At 39.3% G+C, this 21,941-nt stretch overlaps 1 protein-coding gene across 1 annotated transcript in view; it reads left to right on the plus strand.

Moving 5' to 3' along the window:
• The window catches only part of KLF8 (Kruppel like factor 8), a 96,111-nt gene that overhangs the window by 43,666 nt on the left and 30,504 nt on the right, over positions 1-21,941 (plus strand). Inside the window, exons 3-5 of the mRNA XM_038588794.1 lie at positions 14,910-15,474; positions 18,118-18,229; positions 18,888-19,027. Of these exons, the coding sequence (XP_038444722.1) occupies positions 14,910-15,474; positions 18,118-18,229; positions 18,888-19,027 (817 nt within the window). The remainder of the gene's footprint in view (positions 1-14,909; positions 15,475-18,117; positions 18,230-18,887; positions 19,028-21,941) is intronic.

A 21,941-nucleotide genomic window follows, 5' to 3' on the forward strand; every position in this document is an offset into this window, starting at 1 on the left:
GATTTGTGTGGAATCAGAAAAGACCCCAAATAGCCAGGGGAGTTTTAAAAAAGAAAAGCATAGCTGGGGGCATCACAATGCCAGATTTCAGGTTCTACTACAAAGCTGTGGTCATCAAGACAGTGTGGTACTGGCACAAAAACAGACACATAGATAATTGGAACAGAATAAAGATCCCAGAAGTGGACCCTCAACTTTATCATCAACTAATATTCGACAAAGGAGGAAAGACTATCCATTGGAAGAAAGACAGTCTCTTCAATAAATGGTGCTGGGAAAATTGGACATCCACATGCAGAAGAATGAAAGTAGACCACTCTCTTTCACCATACACAAAGATAAACTCAAAATGGATGAAATATCTAAATGTGAGACAACATTCCATCAAAATCCTAGAGGAGAACACAGGCAACACCATCTTTGAACTTGGCCACAGTTACTTCTTGCAGGATACATCCATGACGGCAAGAGAAACAAAAGCAAAAATGAACTATTGGGACTTCATCAAGATAAGAAGCTTTTGCACAGAAAAGATACAGTCAACAAAACTAAAAGACAACCCACAGAATGGGAGAAGATATTAGCAAATGACGTATCAGATAAAGAGCTAGTATCCAAGATCTATAAAGAACTTATTCAACTCAACAGCAAAGAAACAAACAATCCAATCATGAAATGGGCAAAAGACAGGAACAGAAATTTCACTGAGGAAGACATAGACGTGGCCATCAAGCACATGAGAAAATGCTCCACATCACTTGCCATCAGGGAAATACCAATCAAAACCACAATGTGATACCACCTCACACCAGTGAGAATGGGGAAAATTAACAAAGCAGGAAACAACAAATGTTGGAGAGGATGTAGAGAAAGGGGAACCCTCTTGCACTGTTGGTGAGAATGTGAACTGGTGCAGCCACTCTGGAAAACTGTGTGGAGGTTCCTCAAAGAGTTAAAAATATATCTGCCCTACAACCCAGCAATTGCACTGCTGGGGATTTACCCCTAAGATACAGATGCAGTGAAACGCCGGGACACCTGCACCCCGATGTTTATAGCAGCAATGCCCACAGTAGCGAAACTGTGGAAGGAGCCTCGGTGTCCATCAAAAGATGAATGGATAAAGAAGATGTGGTCTATGTATACAATGGAATATTATTCAGCCATTACAAACGACAAATACCCATTTTTGCCTGGATGTGGATGGACTTGGAGGGTATCATGCTGAGTGAAATAAGTCAATCGGAGAAGGCCAAACATTATATGGTCTCATTCATTTGAGGAATGTAAAAAATAGTGAAAGGGAATAAAGGGGAAAGTAGAGAAAATGAGTGGGAAATATCAGAGAGGGAGACAGAACATGAAAGACTCCTAACTCTGGGAAATGAACAAGGGGTGATGGAAACGTGGTGGTCGGAGGCTGGCGGTACTGGGTGATGGGGGCACTTGATGGGATGAGCACTGGGTGTTATGCTATATGTTGGCTAATTGAACTCCAATAAAAAAATAATAAAGTCGCAGTAAAAAAAATCCATTTTGATACCCTATGCCTTTTGATTGAAGCAATGAACCCATTTATATCCAGAGTAATTATTAATATATATGAATTCATTGCCATTTTATGTTATATAATGTCGTTGCTTCTGGAAATTTTCTTTGGTTTAGTTTGTATTGCTCTTTGGTTCTATTCTGTGTTGCTCTTGGTCTTTGTTTCTCACTCAAAGAGTCTCCTCTAATATTTCTTGCAGGGCTTATTTAGTGTTCACAAATCCCTTTAGTTTTTATTTGTCTTGGAAACTCTTTACCTCTCCTTCTATTCTAAATGACATCCTTGCTGGATAAAATATTGCTTGCTAAAGATTTTTCCCATTCACAGGTTAACTATATCATTCCACTGTCTTTTGGCTGGCCAAGTTTCTGTGGATAGATCTGCTGTGAATCTGATTTTTCTTCCTTTGTAGTTTAGGGTTCTTTTTTCAGTTGTTGCTTTCAGGATTTTTTCCTTATCTCTGTATTTTTTAAATATAAATTCAATTAGCTAACATATAATACATCATTAGTTTCAGATGTAGTTTTCAGTAATTCATCAGTTGTGTATAACACTCAGTGCTCATCACATTACGTGCCCTCAAAAATGCTCCTTATATCTGTAGTTTGCAAATTTTACTACCATATGTCTTTCTATTCACCTGTTTTCATTGATTTTAATGGGAATTCTCTTTGTCTGCTGGATTTGGATACCTGCTTCCTTCCCAGATTAGGGACGTTTTCAGCTACAATTTGTTCAAAGAAACTTTCTGCTCCATTTTCCCTCTCCGTCTGACATTCCTCTGTTAGGAATGTTATGTTTAATGGAGGCACTGAGTACCATTCATCTACTTCTGTGATCCAATATTTTCCTCCCTCTTCTTTTTGGTTTCATTTGTTTCCATAATTTTATCCTCTTTATCACTTCTTCCTTTCTCTGCTTCTTCCATCCTCGTGATCATTACATACAGTTCATTTTGGATCTCAGCTATAGCATTTTTTATTTTGGCCTGACTAGTTTTTAGTCTTTTGTCTCTGTGATAAGGAACTCCCTGGTGTTTCTATGCTCTTCTCAAGTCCAGCTAGTATCTTTCTAATTATTGCTTTAAATTCTGGTTCAGGCATATTAATTATATCTGTTTGTATTAGATCAGTGGCCAGAACTAATCTTGTTTTCTTTTGGGGTGAATTCCTCCATCTTGGCATCTTGTCTAGGTCTCTGTCTTCTGTGTGTTGTGAAACCCTGTTATGTTTCCTGCTATTGAGAGTAATGGATATACTAAGAAAAGTCCTATACTGTCTAGGGCCTGGCACTTTAAGGAGTGTTTCTGGTGTACACTGAATGTGCTCTGCTGTTTTGTTTTGGCTATTCTTTCCCTCAGGTCAGTCCTCGGCAGAGTTTCTCCTTACCTGCAGTGGAGAGTGTTTTGACCTTGTCCAGTGTGTAGTGAGTTCTAACGAGGTGTGCTCTGCTTTAATTGTTAAAAGAATCTAGATCCCATTTCCCTGAGAGGTAAAGCTTTGCAGCACTCTATGGTCAGTAGACTTGGTGCGTGTAGGAGGTTTGTGGTGGTATTCTGCAGGAGGGACTGTTATTCTGGATCTCAGGCATACTTGTCCTAGTTCAGCAGCAACTGAAGGAAGCTGGGAAAGAGGACAGGACTTGGTCTAAGTAGCTCAAATCTCCATTGTAGATGCTAGATGCTATAATGCACACTTAAGTCTGTCAGTGTTAATGGGCAGGGGGAAAACCACATCAGCCAGCTCTCTTGTCCCCAGACATGGGAGTTCATGCCTACCTATTCAGGAATCCCTCACTGAAGAGCAAACAATCTGCACTTGTGTGTCCCAGGGCCCCTTCAGTTCCCTGCCTCTACCCTGTCTGTGTCTGATCTGTCTGCCCTCCTGGCCATCCAGTGCTTCTGTGTTTTATTTCAGGAACATTGGCTGGGTGTTAAAACTCCAAATTTTAGGGACCTGGTACAGCAGGGACCCATCCTGGTCCTCTAGGGAATGGTTTCACCACACTATGGCTAGTGCTGCTTTGTCCCATAAGGGCAATCACAAGAACCACAGGGGCTTGGAGTTTATGGTCAAGTGCAGCAAAAAGCTGGAATCCAGGTTAGCTGCCCTCAGCAGGTATCTCTGCTCCTATGTTAATGAATGGAGCATCTCAGTGGCACCCATAGGCTTTTTTGTCCCTGGAGAAGCAGAGCCACCTCTACCAAATGCATTCCAAGCATGGGAACTGTCTCTCCCAGTACGATGCAGAGGATCCTCAGACCATGCTGTCTGTTCCTAGGCCTCTGCCTTCCTTCTCCACAGAAGCACCTCTACACCTGCCAGGCTCCACCTGATGTTGCAGACTTTTAAAACTTTAGTTTGAGCTCCACTGCTTAAAAATCTTGTAATAATCATCCCCTCTTCTTTTCCCTATAAGTGGTTTTGGGGAAGTGTTTTTCTTGTACAGTGCCCTGTGCTCTTTTCGCTCTCTCTCTTTCTCTCTCTCTCTCTCTTTCTGATCAAGGTTCCATCCCCTCTGCAGCACTGGCAAATATTTTCTCCTTCAAATCATATCTCTGTATCTCCTACCTTCCATGATGTAGCCTCTTTTCTCCCTCTAGTTGTGCAACTTGTTCTCAGTCCTGAGATGATTTTCCTGAGTGTTCAAAAGGATTTGATGTTTATCTAGCTGTGTTCAAGGGACCAGGCAAGCATAGGGTCCTCCTACTACTCTGGCATCTTAACTCTTCCCCTAGTATCTTTCTTATTAACTCTTTAAATGTTTGGAGGAATTCCTCTGTGAGCCCTCTGTTCCTGGACTTTTGTTTGTTGGGAGTTTTTTGAATATCAATTCAACTTCTTTGCTGGATATTGCTCCATTCAAATTTTCTGTTTCTTCCTCTTTCAGTCTTGGTCATTTTTATGTTTCTAGGAATTTATCCATTTCTTCCAGTTTTTCCAATTTGTTGGTACATAGTTTTTCATAATATTCTCTTATAATGATTTGTATTTATGTGGTGTTGTTCATTATTTCTCCTCTATCATTTGTGATTTTATTTGACTTTTCTCTTTTTTCTTGATATGTCTGGCTAGAGGTTCAATTATATTGATTATTTTCAAATAATCACCTGGTTTCATTGACCTGTTCTGTTTGTTTTCTATGTCATTCATTTCTGCTCTAATCTTTACTATTTCCTTATTTGTTCTGGTTTCAGGCTTTGTTTGTTTTCTTTCTTCTAGATTTTTAACGTGTAAGGTTAGGTATTGACTTGAGAATTTTCTTGTTTTTTGAGGTAGGCCTATATTGCTATAAATTTCCCTCGTAGAAGTGATTTGCTGCATCCCAAAGAGTTTGGACAATTGTGTTTTCATTTTTTTTTTAATTTATTTTTTTATTGGTGTTCAATTTACTAACATACAGAATAACACCCAGTGCCCGTCACCCATTCACTCCCACCCCCCGCCCTCCTCCCCTTCTACCACCCCTAGTTCGTTTCCCAGAGTTAGCAGTCTTTATGTTCTGTCTCCCTTTCTGATATTTCCCACACATTTCTTCTCCCTTCCCTTATTTTCCCTTTCACTATTATTTATATTCCCCAAATGAATGAGAACATATAATGTTTGTCCTTCTCTGACTGACTTACTTCACTCAGCATAATACCCTCCAGTTCCATCCACGTTGAAGCAAATGGTGGGTATTTGTCATTTCTAATAGCTGAGTAATATTCCATTGTATACATAAACCACATCTTCTTTATCCATTCATCTTTCGTTGGACACCGAGGCTCCTTCCACAGTTTGGCTATCGTGGCCATTGCTGCTAGAAACATCGGGGTGCATGTGTCCCGGCGTTTCATTGCATTTGTATCTTTGGGGTAAATCCCCAAAAGTGCAATTGCTGGGTCGTAGGGCAGGTATATTTTTAACTCTTTGAGGAACCTCCACACAGTTTTCCAGAGTGGCTGCACCAGTTCACATTCCCACCAACAGTGTAAGAGGGTTCCCTTTTCTCCGCATCCTCTCCAACATTTGTTGTTTCCTGCCTTGTTAATTTTCCCCATTCTCACTGGTGTGAGGTGGTATCTCATTGTAGTTTTCATTTGTATTTCCCTGATGGCAAGTGATGCAGAGCATTTTCTCATATGCATGTTGGCCATGTCTATGTCTTCCTCTGTGAGATTTCTGTTCATGTCTTTTGCCCATTTCATGATTGGATTGTTTGTTTCTTTGGTGTTGAGTTTAATAAGTTCTTTATAGATCTTGGAAACTAGCCCTTTATCTGATATGTCATTTGCAAATATATTCTCCCATTCTGTAGGTTGTCTTTGAGTTTTGTTGACTGTATCCTTTGCTGTGCAAAAGCTTCTTATCTTGATGAAGTCCCAATAGTTCATTTTTGCTTTTGTTTCTTTTGCCTTCGTGGATGTATCTTGCAAGAAGTTACTATGGCCGAGTTCAAAAAGGGTGTTGCCTGTGTTCTTCTCTAGGATTTTGATGGAATCTTGTCTCACATTTAGATCTTTCATCCATTTTGAGTTTATCTTTGTGTATGGTGAAAGAGAGTGGTCTAGTTTCATTCTTCTGCATGTGGATGTCCAATTTTCCCAGCACCATTTATTGAAGAGACTGTCTTTCTTCCAATGGATAGTCTTTCCTCCTTTATCGAATATTAGTTGCCCATAAAGTTCAGGGTCCACTTCTGGATTCTCTATTCTGTTCCACTGATCTATGTGTCTGTTTTTGTGCCAGTACCACACTGTCTTGATGACCACAGCTTTGTAGTACAACTTGAAATCTGGCATTGTGATGCCCCCAGATATGGTTTTCTTTTTTAAAATTCCCCTGGCTATTCGGGGTCTTTTCTGATTCCACACAAATCTTAAAATAATTTGTTCTAACTCTCTGAAGAAAGTCCATGGTATTTTGATAGGGATTGCATTAAACGTGTATATTGCCCTGGGTAACATTGACATTTTCACAATATTAATTCTGCCAATCCATGAGCATGGAATATTTTTCCATCTCTTTGTGTCTTCCTCAATTTCTTTCAGAAGTGTTCTATAGTTTTGAGGGTATAGATCCTTTACATCTTTGGTGAGGTTTATTCCTAGGTATCTTATGCTTTTGGGTGCAATTGTAAATGGGATTGACTCCTTAATTTCTCTTTCTTCAGTCTCATTGTTAGTGTATAGAAACGCCACTGATTTCTGGGCATTGATTTTGTATCCTGCCACGCTACCAAATTGCTGTATGAGTTCTAGCAATCTTGGGGTGGAGACTTTTGGGTTTTCTATGTAGAGTATCATGTCATCGGCGAAGAGGGAGAGTTTGACTTCTTCTTTGCCAATTTGAATGCCTTTAATGTCTTTTTGTTGTCTGATTGCTGAGGCTAGGACTTCCAGTACTATGTTGACTAGCAGTGGTGAGAGTGGACATCCCTGTCTTGTTCCTGATCTTAGGGGAAAGGCTCCCAGTGCTTCCCCATTGAGAATGATATTTGCTGTGGGCTTTTCGTAGATGGCTTTTAAGATGTCGAGGAATGTTCCCTCTATCCCTACACTCTGAAGAGTTTTGATCAAGAATGGATGCTGTATTTTGTCAAATGCTTTCTCTGCATCCAATGAGAGGATCATATGGTTCTTGGTTTTTCTCTTGCTGATATGATGAATCACATTGATTGTTTTACGGGTGTTGAACCAGCCTTGTGTCCCAGGGATAAATCCTACTTGGTCATGGTGAATAATTTTCTTAATGTACTGTTGGATCCTATTGGCCAGTATCTTGTTGAGAATTTTTGCATCCATGTTCATCAGGGATATTGGTCTGTAATTCTCCTTTTTGGCGGGGTCTTTGTCTGGCTTTGGAATTAAGGTGATGCTGGCTTCATAGAACGAATTTGGAAGTACTCCATCTCTTTCTATCTTTCCAAACAGCTTTAGGAGAATAGGTATGATTTCTTCTTTAAACGTTTGATAAAATTCTCCTGGGAAGCCATCTGGCCCTGGACTCTTGTGTCTTGGGAGGTTTTTGATGACTGCTTCAATTTCCTCCCTGGTTATTGGCCTGTTCAGGTTTTCTATTTCTTCCTGTTCCAGTTTTGGTAGTTTGTGGCTTTCCAGGAATGCGTCCATTTCTTCTAGATTGCTTAATTTATTGGCGTATAGCTGTTCATAATATGTTTTTAAAATCGTTTGTATTTCCTTGGTGTTGGTAGTGATCTCTCCTTTCTCATTCATGATTTTATTAATTTGAGTCTTCTCTCTCTTCTTTTTAATAAGGCTGGCTAATGGTTTATCTATCTTATTAATTCTTTCAAAGAACCAACTCCTGGTTCTGTTGATCTGTTCCACAGTTCTTCTGGTCTCGATTTCGTTGAGTTCTGCTCGAATCTTTATTAACTCCCTTCTTCTCTTGGGTGTAGGATCTATTTGCTGTTTTTTCTCTAGCTCCTTTATGTGTAAGGTTAGCTTTTGTATTTTAGTTCTTTCCAGTTTTTGAATGGATGCTTGTATTGCCATGTATTTCCCCCTTAGGACTGCTTTTGCTGCATCCCAAAGATTTTGAACGGTTGTATCTTCATTCTCATTAGTTTCCATGAATCTTTTTAATTCTTCCTTAATTTCCTGGTTGACCCTTTTATCTTTTAGCAGGATGGTCCTTAACCTCCATGTGTTTGAGGTCCTTCCAAACTTCTTGTTGTGATTTAGTTCTAATTTCAAGGCATTATGGTCCGAGAATATGCAGGGGACAATCCCAATCTTTTGGTATCGGTTCAGACCCGATTTGTGACCCAATATGTGGTCTATTCTGGAGAAAGTTCCATGTGCGCTTGAGAAGAATGTGTATTCGGTTGAGTTTGGATGTAAAGTTCTGTAGATATCTGTGAAATCCATCTGGTCCAGTGTATCATTTAAAGCTCTCGTTTCTTTGGAGATGTTTTGCTTAGAAGACCTATCGAGTATAGAAAGAGCTAGATTGAAGTCACCAAGTATAAGTGTATTATTATCTAAGTATTTCTTCACTTTGGTTAATAATTGATTTATATATTTGGCAGCTCCCACATTCGGAGCATATATATTGAGGATTGTTAAGTCCTCTTGTTGAATAGATCCTTTAAGTATGATATAGTGTCCCTCTTCATCTCTCACTACAGTCTTTGGGGTAAATTTTAGTTTATCTGATATAAGGATGGCTACCCCTGCTTTCTTTTGAGGACCATTCGAATGGTAAATGGTTCTCCAACCTTTTATTTTCAGGCTGTAGGTGTCCTTCTGTCTAAAATGAGTCTCTTGTAGACAGCAAATAGATGGGTCCTGCTTTTTTATCCAGTCTGAAACCCTGCGCCTTTTGATGGGGTCATTAAGCCCGTTCACATTCAGAGTTACTATTGAGAGATATGAGTTTAGTGTCATCATGATATCTATTCAGTCTTTGTTTTTGTGGACTGTTCCACTGAACTTCTTCTTAAAGGGGAATTTTAAGAGTCCCCCTTAAAATTTCTTGCAGAGCTGGTTTGGAGGTCACATATTCTTTTAGTTGCTGCCTGTCTTGGAAGCTCTTTATCTCTCCTTCCATTTTGAATGAGAGCCTTGCTGGATAAAGTATTCTTGGTTGCATGTTCTTCTCATTTAGGACCCTGAATATATCCTGCCAGCCCTTTCTGGCCTGCCAGGTCTCTGTGGAGAGGTCTGCTGTTACCCTAATACTCCTCCCCATAAAAGTCAGGGATTTCTTGTCTCTTGCTGCTTTAAGGATCTTCTCCTTATCTTTGGAATTTGCAAGCTTCACAATTAAATGTCGAGGTGTTGAACGGTTTTTATTGATTTTAGGGGGGGATCTCTCTATTTCCTGGATCTGAATGCCTGTTTCCCTTCCCAGATTAGGAAAGTTTTCAGCTAGAATTTGTTCAAATACATATTCTGGCCCTCTGTCCCTTTCGGCGCCCTCGGGAACCCCAATTAAACGTAGGTTTTTCTTCCTCAGGCTGTCGTTTATTTCCCTTAATCTATCTTCATGGTCTTTTAATTGTTTGTCTCTTTTTTCCTCAGTTTCCCTCTTTGCTATCAACTTGTCTTCTAGGTCACTCACTCGTTCTTCCACCTCGTTAACCCTCGTCGTTAGGACTTCTAGTTTGGATTGCATCTCATTCAATTGATTTTTAATTTCTGCCTGATTAGCTCTAAATTCTGCAGTCATGAAGTCTCTTGAGTCCTTTATACTTTTTTCTAGAGCCACCAGTAGCTGTATAATAGTGCTTCTGAATTGGCTTTCTGACATTGAATTGTAATCCAGATTTTGTAACTCTGTGGGAGAGAGGACTGTTTCTGATTCTTTCTTTTGAGGTGAGGTTTTCCTTCTAGTCATTTTGCTCAGTGCAGAGTGGCCAAAAGCAAATTGTATTGGGAAAAAGAGAAAAAGAGAGGAGAGAAAGAAGGAAAGAAAAGAGAAAGAGAAAAAAAAGGGAAGAAAAGAAAAAAAAAACGAGAAAAAAAAAGAAGAAAAAGAGAAAGAAAAAGAAAGGAGAAAAAAAGGGGGTGGGGGAAGGAAACAAATCAAAAAGCAAAACAAAACAAAAACAAAAACAAAAAAAAAAAAAAAAAAAAAAAGAACCACAGGGGAGTATCTTCTGATTCTGTGTTCTTTAAGTCCCTTGGCTTCTCCTGGAAGTTGTCAGTCTAGCTGATCTTCTGGGGGAGGGGCCTGTTGTGCTGATTTTCAGGTGTTAGCAGTTGGGGGAGCTGCTGTGCCCCTGCCTGGTGCAGGGCTCAGTGGGGGTTGTTTACCCCGTGAGGCCGCAGGAGGAACAGCCCCAGTGGCGGGGCAGCTCTGGAAACCTGGATTCAGCTCCGGAGCTCTCCGTCTGCAGGGCCTGGAGGCTCCGGGGCGGGGCCGCTGATCTGCTCAGCTCGGGGCAGGAGCGTCCTTGCTGTCCTGGGCCCTCCCGGTCTCTGCCTGTCCCGGAGGAGGCGGGATCCTGGGCTGTGTCCCGGCGCCCTGTGCTCCGGAGCCTGCGCTGGTGGATTCGCGCTCCCGGGCCGCGCAGCCCCCTCCGCGGAGCCGCCGCCCGAGCCCCTCCGAGCTGCTCCTGGAACCGCGCAGCCCCCTCCGCACGGAGCCTCTTCCTCTGCCCGAGCCCCTCCGAGCTGCTCCCGGGGCCGCGCAGCCCCCTCCACGGAGCCGCCCCCGAGCCCCTCCGAGCTGCTCCGGTCCCGCCGTGCGCGCTGCAGCCCTTAGGGAGCTCGGCGCACTCTCCTGGGCGCGCAGTTGCTCTGTTACTGTCCCCGGGAGCCCGAGGGCATCCCTGCCCTCCTGGGTCCTGCTCCAACTCCCCGAGAGCCCCTTTCCGCCCGGGAAGGTTGGTGCAGCTCCTGCTCCTCCGGGACGGGGCTCTCCTGTCCTGGGGACACTCGCCCCGGCCTCAGCCCGGCTCCTCGCGGGGCCCCTCCCCGTTGGAGGCCTTTGTTTCTTTATTTCTTTTTCCCCGTCTTCCTACCTTGATAGAAGCGCGAACTCTTCTCACTGTTGCATTCCAGCTGGTCTCTCTTTAAATCTCAGGCCGAATTCATAGATTTTCAGGATAATTTGAAGGTTTTCTAGGTAGTTTGGTGGAGACAGGTGATTTGGGGACCCTACTCTTCCGCCATCTTGCTCCTCCCCCTGTGTTTTCATTTTTATATACATTTTATTTCTTCTTTTATTTCCTGGTTGACCCATTCATTGTTTAGTGGTATGTTACTTGATCTCCATATATTTATGCTCTTTCCATAGTTTTTCTTGTAGTTTCATAGCATTGTGATCAGAAATGATTGCATGGTATTTCTTTGATATTCTTGGATTTCTTGAGGTTTGTTTTGTGACCTATTCTGGATAATGTTCCTTGTGCACTTGAAAATAATGTCTATTCTACTGTTTTAGAATGGCATGTTCTGAATATATCTGTTAAGTCCTTCTATTCCAGTTTGTCATTCAAAACCATTGTTTCTTGTTGATCTTCTGTTCAGATGATCTGTCGATTGCTATAAAAGGGGTGTTAAAGTCCCCTACCATTATTGTATTATTATCAATTAGCTCCCTTATGTTTGTTATTAATTTTTTTATGTATATGGGTGCTCTCATATTGGGTGCATTAATATTTACAATTGTTTTATGTTCTTGTTGGATTTTCCTCTTTATTATTATGTAGTGTCCTTTTTTGTCTTTTGTTCAAGTGTTTGTTTTAATATCTAGTTTATCCAACATAAATATTGCTACTACAGCTTTCTTTTGACATCCATTTGCATGATAGATATTCCTTAGTCCCCTCACTTTCAATATGCAGTTGTCTTTAAATCTAAATTGAGTCTATGCTGGTAGGCAGCATATAAATGGGTCTTGTTTATTTATCCATTCTGTCACCTTATTTTTTTTACTGGGGCATTTAATCCATTTATATTCAAAACAATCATTAATAGATATGTGTTCGTTGTCATTTTATTATTTATTATGTGGTTATTTCTGAAGGTTTTCTCTGATCCTTTCTTTTCTCTCTTCCATGTTTTGCTGGATTTCTTTAGTGGTGTATTTGGATTTCTTTCTCTCTGCTCTTTGCATATTTATTAGTTTCTTCAGTGTATGGGTACCATTAAGTTTGTATATAACCATTTCTGCATATAGCAGTTTGTATGAAGCTGTTGGTTATTTAAATTTGAACTCATTCTTTACTCGTTTCACCATCTTTGAGGTAAATTTTGTCACATTTTGCATCCATTCTTTTGTGAGTTCCTTGACTTCTTTTTTACAGAAGTATTCATTTTTATTGCTTTTGTGTTGCCTACTTTCAGACAGTCACTTGTAGTGCCATACTGTGTAGTCTTCTGTTCCCCAAGGCCTGGCACATCTTGAAGTGTCTCTGATGTGTTTTGCATGTGCATTGCTGTTTTATCTCGGCTGCTTTATCCTTCAGGCCAATAGTTTCAGAGGCTCTCTTTGCCTGTTGTGGGAAAATATTTGGCCTCTGGGATGAATGTGGCATTTTAACTAAGTGTACTCTGGTCTGCTTGTGAAATGAGAGTTGTCATCACCATGCCTGGATCCTAGGCTCTGCAAATCTCCTGAGTTGGGGGACAGGGTATGAGCAAGAATTTGTGCCTGTCTTCTAGGGAAGGGGGCCTACAGTGCTGGGACTGAAGCAGGAAAGACTGAGAGGGGACATTTTCTGGAGCATGGGGCCTTGGTTTAGACTAGTTAAGCAGTGAGCATTTGTGCTGGGCTTGTTCTTGTAGGTTGCCCTGTGCTTATGCTGAAGAGTAGGTGTGGGAAATGGCTCCAGCCAGTTCCCTTTGTTACCAGAGGGTCTCTTCCATGAACACTGCCTTTGTGGGATGTACTTCAAAATGAGCAAATATCCTTCCTAGTGTTCAGTAAAGTTTCCCTCTTTTCTTCATACTCTTCCCTTACTTCTCTCAACTCCCTATATATTCTGTGCATGAGAAGAAAAAACAGTCACTGTTTCCATGCTCTATTTCCATGAGTTATTTTCCTGCCTTCTTCCCAAGAGCAGTACAATGCCATCCAGACTCTATCCCAGCCAAGCCCACTGACCTTTAAAACCACAGACTTTAAGTTCCATTGGCTGACAGAAGTCACAAAATTCAGTTCCTCTCACTTTCTAAGACAATTGCTATCTGTGCACTCCCTGTGACTTTGTCTGTCTCTCACCCTCCTCCATGACTGTTGCTCCCTCCCCACTTCAGCAACCACAATCTGTTTCTCTCCCAAACCACATCTCCACCCTTCCTACTTTCTTTGATGTGGCCTCTTCTCTACCTTTAGTTGTGGAATTTGTTCTGATAATCTTCAGGTCAATTCCTTGTGTATTTAGAATGATTTGATAATTATCTAGTTGTATCCATGGTACAAGGAGAGCCTAGGGTCTTCCTACTCCACCGCCATCTTCCAACAATCTATATCAAATCTACAAACATTAACAATAATTATTTAACATCATCCAATATCTAGCCAAATTTTCCCAATGATCTCATAAATGTGTCACCATTATCTTCCCTCTTTCTTTATGGTCCCTTTGAATGCAGTCTTATTCCGCTTTCATTGAGGAGCTAGTTAATTCTCCAAAATAGCTCTGCACATGTCATTCCCCTCTTTGAAACAATTATATTTTATCACATAGCCTTTCTTCAAACTCAACTTTCTATCATATTCCAAATATGCAAAAGTAAAGGATAGTTTTATTCTGTGTCAGAGGTGCATTACTAAACATTTCTCATAATTCAAAACTAATTTCTTATAATTCAAAACTAAATTCTCATTTCTCATAATTTAAAACTCTTCTAACTCAAATCTAATCATGATAGAGAATGAGATCTTGTTTTGTCAACTGGCTAAAGTAACACCACTATTTGTAAGACCATTTTCAGGGTCCAGTGTGTTGTTTGGCAATGACATACACAGTTCACAGTATCATAGACCTTTATATTAATGGATTTTTTACGAAATTTTTAATTAGGTTGCAGTTTTGTGAGGTTTTTTTTTCAGACATAAAAAGGATGGTTTATTAGTCATTTCGCAGCAGGTAGCATGAACTTCTTTGCAGTGGTTAGCCTCAGTCCCCAAGTCTCAGGCTAGTGATAAGAAGCACTGCAGATGTATGATATGCGAACAATGGGTTTTGTGTTTTGTGGGTTTTTAAAAACATATATTACCTCTAAATTGATCATTTAATTCATACTTTTTAATTTAAAAGTTGGATATTTCGGCTTTGCATATAGTACAACTGATAATACTGTATCAGTATTCTCTAAGCATATTGTCTGTTGTTATATCTCTGCAGACAGGAATATCTCTTATCCCTTCTCTGCCTGAGAATTCCCATCAACTCTCTAAGATCCATATATAATAGCTCTTCCTCACTGAAACCCTCTCTCTTGTTTAGACAGAATGAATTATTCCCTTTTCTTTTTCTAAAATGCCTTACTTACATGTCTGCTTCATCACTTATTATGGCATGACTTTTAAGCTATTCACATTATTCTATCATTATAATTAGTATGTTAGTATGCACTTCATGAGTAGACACTTACATTTGCCCTCACAGAGCTTAGCATAATACATTTATATTAAGAAAATATTGACTTTAAGTAATCTTGCAGGATTATTATAAAGATTAAATGAAATAATTTGTATCAATTGCCTGATACAGTGCCTGGTACTAGTGTTAAGTAAAGTTTCCCTTCTTTTTTCCTCATACTCCTGCCTCATTTCTCTCAACTCCCTATATATTCTGTTCATAAGAAGAAAATACAGATTTCTTGCTTTCATTGTTCACATGTCTCTTCTTCAGGGTATTGATTATTTTCCACCTTTCATTTATTTACTTATTTAAGGTCACTGGCTCTATTCATATCAGAAATCCTCCAAAGTCAGCAAAAAGAGAGAAGATGACATCTCCACCATTCCCGGATGCCAGTCCTATGGAGAACCCAGCACTCATTGCTGACATCAAGATTGAGCCCCCAGAAGAACTTCTGGCTAATGATTTCAATCTGCCCCAGGTGGAACCAGTTGACCTCTCTTTTCACAAGCCCAAGGCTCCTCTCCAGCCTGCCAGCATGCTGCAAGCTCCAGTACATCCCCCCAAGCCACAGCCTGCTCTCCAGACACTTGTAGTGTCCACTTCAACATCTGACACAAGCATATCAGCAAATACCCCTACTGTTTTGACTCCAGGCTCTATCCTGGCCTCCTCTCAGAGCACTGGTGGCCAGCATATCTTACATGTGATCCATACTATCCCCTCAGTCAGGCTGCCAAATAAATCGGGTGGCCTGAAGACCATCCCAGTAGTGATACAGTCACTGCCCATGGTGTTTACTACTTTGCCTGCAGATGGGGGCCCTGCAGCCATTACAATCCCACTCATTGGAGCAGATGGCAAAAATGCTGGATCAGGTAAGCATCAGTTTGCCTCTTTCCTGGATATTACCTTCCTCCATTTATTCTCTTTTAGGATTATCCTATCTCCTATCTCTTTTCACTCCCTCTATTCTTGCACACAGCTTCAAGAGTAACTATTTATAAATAATGTTTTTATCATGTCTCTTCAGTGCTTAAGAATGTACAGTGATGCTCTTTTGTTTAGTACATGCTTCTCAAATTAGGGTGTACATATTTTCGAGTGAAATACTATGTATCTTCCTGGAACCTGTATGTTGTTTGATAATAAGTAATTTAAAATATTTTATATTTTAAAAATATGATTTTATTAGGGAAAATGTACAATTTGAATAGACTTTTAAGATAAAACACAAATTCCAAAAATAGTTTTAAGCTTATTAAGGTACACACCCTAGGACTTTCTAGGAAAATGTGTTTGTCTATGTCATTAGGAATGCTTTTGTGGAAAACTTGAGAATATTTCTAGTTCTACATATGTAGCCAGCCTTAGCAACTCCCTCTCCCAGTACCATATCTTTTCTCTTCCCTACAGGTAAAATAGTGTTCTTTGAAATATTGCCATCTTCCCTGTGCTCCCTTCAACTTCGCATCTATAACTTTGCATTTTACTTTTTTATTTGCCTGTGTTACAAGTGTATGGGCATTCTTCCCAACTAAATTGTAAATTCCTCAAGGACAAAACTATCTTTTTTTCCCTTTGTGCATCTTCAGAGAACTTAACACAGTGGTAGTTAATAGTTGTCTTGCAACAAATAATTTGATGAACAAACTTGAAAATCTGTACAGGAGAGAGTTCAAATGCTGTAATCTTCCTTATTATTTAATCTTAGAAATAAGTTCAAAATTCAGAAAAGAATAAATTAAGTCCCCTTTTCACCACTATCTCCCAGCCACCCACTTCCTATCATGGAGATGTATCTATTTTAGTTTGTAATTGAAAATGATCAAAGAAAATCATATGGCCTCTGAAGTGGTTCAAAATATTTAGCTTCACCAAAGCTATAGAATTGCAATCAGTTTTGGATGTTGTGCCTTAGGAAGGACATTGGGAAGTTGGAGTATAATCAGAAGAGAAAATCAGGATAGTGAGACATTTCAAACACATGTCAAACAAGGAGCTCATAAATATTTAGCATGAATTAAAAAGACCAAAAAGGAGATATATGGGTGGAAATGACTAAAAATCAGATCTTAGCTCAGTATAGAAAAATAATTTTAATAGTTGTCTGTCTTTGAAATTCAATACATTGTAATCATTCCATCACCAAATGTAGGAGACTGAAAAACTGAGACTCTGTAGTGTTTTTCTGAATAAAAATACCAATCTGCTAGTGGTTAATTGTGGTAATAAGTGTGTTTATAGCAGTCTTGTTTTTGAGATTCCCCTGAAAGGGTTAATTAAAATTTCGGTATCAGTTGTCATATGGGAAGAGAGAGACAAACAAAAAAGGAAATGGGAAAATAAAATTCCCTGAGAATTTGCTGATATCAAGGTAGTGATAGCATCAAGCAATGATTTGATAGGGCTTTGAATTGCTATCATAATATCCATCAGTCAACTAGAGCACTCTAAATAAACAAAATAAATTTTAAACATTTCAATGTAATTTTAAACTAAAACCATTTTAGCCCAATAGTCTCTAAAATGGTATGTTTACACCTCGGTTGGGAGGTGAGGGAGTAAGGAATGTATACAAAACAATAGCACAAGAAGAAAGTGTCAACATTTCTATTCCTGTTCTCTCACCCTTTGCATGTTCCTTTTGTTTTTCATAATGTACACAAAATTTTAGTATGCTAGTACATTTGTAGCATACGTGCACACATACAGAGACACACATACATATTGAGATGTATGCTTAAAACTTTTTAGTGAGTGATACACAATCAGTGTATGGAGGCAAATGTACTAGCCAAATATTCCACACCACCCCCTGCCTTATTGCTACCTTTAAGTTTCTTCTATATAGAAAATTTTAAGCTTTAACTAGATCTAGAAGACTGGTGCCCATTGGGTCAAACTCAAAAACTGAGTTTTGTTAGGGATCTGAAACATCAGTGGTTGATAATAAATATTTGAGGGCTTCTCCCAAAATAGGTTGAAGGGAAGGATGTCAACATGTATCAAGTACCTACTAGCTACTAGGTATGCATTTCATCTCATTGGCTCATTTCCATTTAGGGACACAAAAGCCAAAGGAGATGTTTCCATCTCTGAGGTGAACCTAGGCATTAATCTTCAGACAGCCAGCAAACTATTCAGAAAGTTCAGCTCAACAAATACACATTGAGTCTGACTTTTTGGGAGACCCTTGTTTTAGGGGTTGGAGATAGTTAAATCATACCCAAACCCTATCCTATTTAATTCATTATCCTAGAGAAGCTCTTTCCAGTGAGCTCATTCCAGGAGCATAAGAATGCTCCTTATTATCTTTCTCTCAAAGGAATTTTAGCTATGTTAAAAATTGTAAATGTTCTTTTCTTCCTTCCATACAAATGTACTTCTTTCATCTTTGCTTTTTATCTATTTCTCTATCTTGCTGCTACTTCTTATTGTGTGCCAAACTGGGAATCCTGAGAATGATTGCAGAGGTACATATATTTGTAGCCCACACTGCTCTTTTTCTTTGCTTTTAGTGAAAGTTGACCCCACCTCCATGTCTTCACTGGATATCCCAAGTGACAGTGAGGAGAGTACAATTGAGAGTGGATCTTCGGCTTTACAGGGTATTCAGGGACTGCAGCAAGAGTGAGTACTTTTGTCTTTACTTCGGATCTGTCTGTATATGTGTGTGTGTGTGTGTGTGTGTGTGTGTGTGTCTGGTAAAAGTGGAACAAAGTCTCAGATACAATAGTAAACATTTAAGGATAACAAAATATAGGTAAATTGCCTTCCTGGCAAAGGCATGAGTTTGAATGAACACATGTGCATGGACATGCATGTTATAGCAGAGTTATATACCAATTGTCTAGACCACCAATTTTGCTCTTGAAAAATCTATAAATTTCCCATAAAGTACAGTTGCATATTGTTTCTCTCTGTAAGTTTATAGCACCCTTATCTTCCAATGTTAAGACTAATTAGATAGTTGTCATGCATTTTAAGAACCATGTAATATGAAAAAATACATTTATATAAACACAAAAATGAGTCTTGTTAGAGTGAAATGCTCACACTGGGAACAGAAATCACCCAAGGAAGCATTACCACCTCCTGGAACCTGCACTTACTGAGAATGGCCTACTTGAGGGAATTGCTTGAACTATTTCAATTATTTCTTTTCTTGAAGGCCTACTCTTAAATTGGCATAAATTAAATGCATATATGAAGTGATCCGCTGTATTCAAGTCCATTTATTTAGCTTCCATGGTAAAATCATTTTTTGGTCCTCTCTTTCTTTGCTCAGACCATCAGCAATGACCCAAATGCAGGGAGAAGAGTCTCTTGAGTTGAAGAGAAGACGGATTCACCAATGTGATTTTGCAGGATGCAGCAAAGTGTACACCAAAAGCTCCCACCTGAAAGCCCACCGCAGAATCCATACAGGTCTGCATACTTCCACCTCATCACCAACACACACACACACACACACACACACACACACACTCAGAGAGAGAGAGAAAGAGAGAGAGACTGTGAGAGATAGGAAGAGAGGAAAATCTTGAAACAAAGACTGATTCATTTATACTCATGGACACAAGCTTCGTTAATGGATTACCCTTATGTCTTGTTCCTACTCAAGTGTAGCTTTTTAAAAAACCAGCCTAGGAAAACACTAAGTCTTGTGTCTTTCGAATAGGAATTATCCCCATTTAACACTCATGGGTCTTTCTAATCAGGAAGTTATAACACTTATACTAAGATTAAGCATCTAAGACATATACTAAGACTAAGACATCACTCCTTCCCTTGTTACCAGAGCCCCACAGGTTTTACCGAGTATGGAAAAGCACAAAGGCAATTTAAATTAAGTGAAATTAAAGCAGGATTTTGGAGCTAAACATAATCCACCAACCTGTAACACACCTTTGTTCACTAGGGGAAAATGTGCATATTAAAAATAATGTTAAGTAAAGCGAACCTGATGGAGATTCTGCCAACTGAAGGGCACTGCGCCCTCTGAAAGAGAACTGTCATTCAAATTCAACTAATTATTACCAAATTTCCGAAATTTTGAAGAAAACCAAAAATAAATCAAGATTGTGACAGGCACTGAGGGGGGCACTTGATGGGATAAACACTGGGTGTTATACTATATGTTGGCAAATCAAACTCCAATAATAAATATACAAATAAAAGAAAAATCAAAATTTTATGTGAAATGTTCTAGATTTTGAATGTTGGCATATAATTAAAAAATTATTATAGCACCAGGGACTCAAAGAAACCTGTGTATGGGCCAGATGTAGATTGTCAGTCATTAGTTTTTACCCTCTACTTTGGAGACTCCTTCTTCCCCAATCATTCAGCTCAGAATTGAGGCTTGGACACAATGGATAAGGGGCCTTCCTTTCTTGTAAACATGCACTGCATTATATTTGTTGTGTTAGGATTTGTGTAGAAGAAACCAGAATCATAGATGCTGTGCCCTGAAGCTCTGAACAGGTAACCAACTTCCAGGCTGCACGGTCACAACATTCCTGTGACACTTTTCTTATTGATATTTTATTTGCTTCTCCTTCATGTAGAGTGCAGGCTGATTCCGCTTACACACAAATACGTGTGTGTGTGTGTGTGTGTGTATGCATGTATAAATATATATTAAGTAATTAAACTTAAATTTTCAACTTGTAAAAGTAGAATAGTTTACTAGGCTATCATGTATCCTTCACCCAGCATTCATAATTATATCAGTATATAGCCAACTTTGTTTCTTCACATCCTTACTGATTCCCCCACTCTCTGTATTATTTCGGAACAAATTCCAGACATCATATCATCTTAGTCATAAGGAATTTTATAAAAAGGTATAAGATTACTATCACATAAAAATTCCTTGATATTGGTTTTTCTTAATATCAATATCATATTTCTTTTCCTTTTTTAGGTTCAAATTAGTTAACATGTACTATATTATTAGTTTCAGTGGTATAATTTAGTGATTCATCAGTTGTATATAATACCCAATACTCATAACATCAAGTGCCCTACTTAATGCTCTGCTCCCAATTATCCCATCCATCCACTCACTTCCCCTTCAGTAACCCCAGATTTGTTCCCTATAGTTAAAAGTCTCTTATGGCTTACCTCTCTGTTTTTACCTTATTTATTTTTCCTTCCCTTCTCTTATGTTCATTTGTTTTGTTTCCTAAATTCCACATGAGTGAAATCATATGGTATTTGTCTTTCTCTAACTTACATATTTTGCTTACCATAATACAATCTAGTTCAATCCAGATTGTTGCAAATGGCAAGATTATGTTCTTTCTGATGGCTGAGTAATATTCCATTGTATATATATTTATATTACCTCTTCTTTATCCATTCATCTGTCAATGGATGTCTGGGCTCTTTCCATATTTTGGCTATTGTGGGCATTGCTGGTATGAACATTGGGGTGCATGTGCCCCTTCAAATCACTATTTTTGTATGTTTTTGATAAGTAACAAGTAGTACAATTGCTGGGTCATAGGGTATATCTGTTTTTAACATTTTGAGGAACCTCCACACTATTTTGCAGACTGGCTGCATCAGTTTGCTTTCCCAACAACAGTGTAAAAGGGTTCCTCTTTCTCTACATCATTATTGACATCTGTTGTTTCTTGAGTTGTTAATTTTAGCCATTCTGGCTGGTGTGAGGTATTACCTTATTGTAGTTTTGATATGTATTTCCCTGATGATCAGCGACATTGAACATCTTTACTTTTTATTTTTTATTTTATTTTTTAATATTTTATTTATTTATTCACGATAGAGAGAGAGAGAGGCAGGCAAGGGAGAAGCAGGCTCCACGCAGGGAGCCCGATGCGGGACTCGATCCCAGGTCTCCAGGATCGCGCCCTGGGCCAAAGGCAGGCGCCAAACCGCTGCGCCACCCAGGGATCCCTTTATTTCTAATTAAAATTCAATAAGCCAATATACAGTACATCATTAATTTCAGATATAGTGTTCAATAATTTATCAGATGCATTTAACACCAAGTGTTGAGCATCTTTTCATGTTTCTATTAGCCATTCTATTATATGTCTCATTGGAGAAATGTCTGTTCATGTTTTCTTCCATTTTTTTAAAGATTTTATTTATTTATTCATGATAGACACACACACAGAGAGAGAGAGAGAGAGAGAGAGAGAGAGAGAGAGAGACAGAGAAGCAGGCTCCATGCAGGAAGCCCGATGTGGGACTTGATCACAGTACTTGGGGATCACACCCTGAGCCAAAGGCAGATGCTCAACCACTGAGCCACCCAGGCGTACCTCTTCTTCCATTTCTTGATTGGATTTTTGTTTCTTGGGTGTTC

The sequence above is a fragment of the Canis lupus genome, chromosome X (genome assembly GCF_011100685.1).
Source record: "Canis lupus familiaris isolate Mischka breed German Shepherd chromosome X, alternate assembly UU_Cfam_GSD_1.0, whole genome shotgun sequence".
In the NCBI taxonomy this organism is placed as follows: Eukaryota; Metazoa; Chordata; class Mammalia; order Carnivora; family Canidae; genus Canis; species Canis lupus.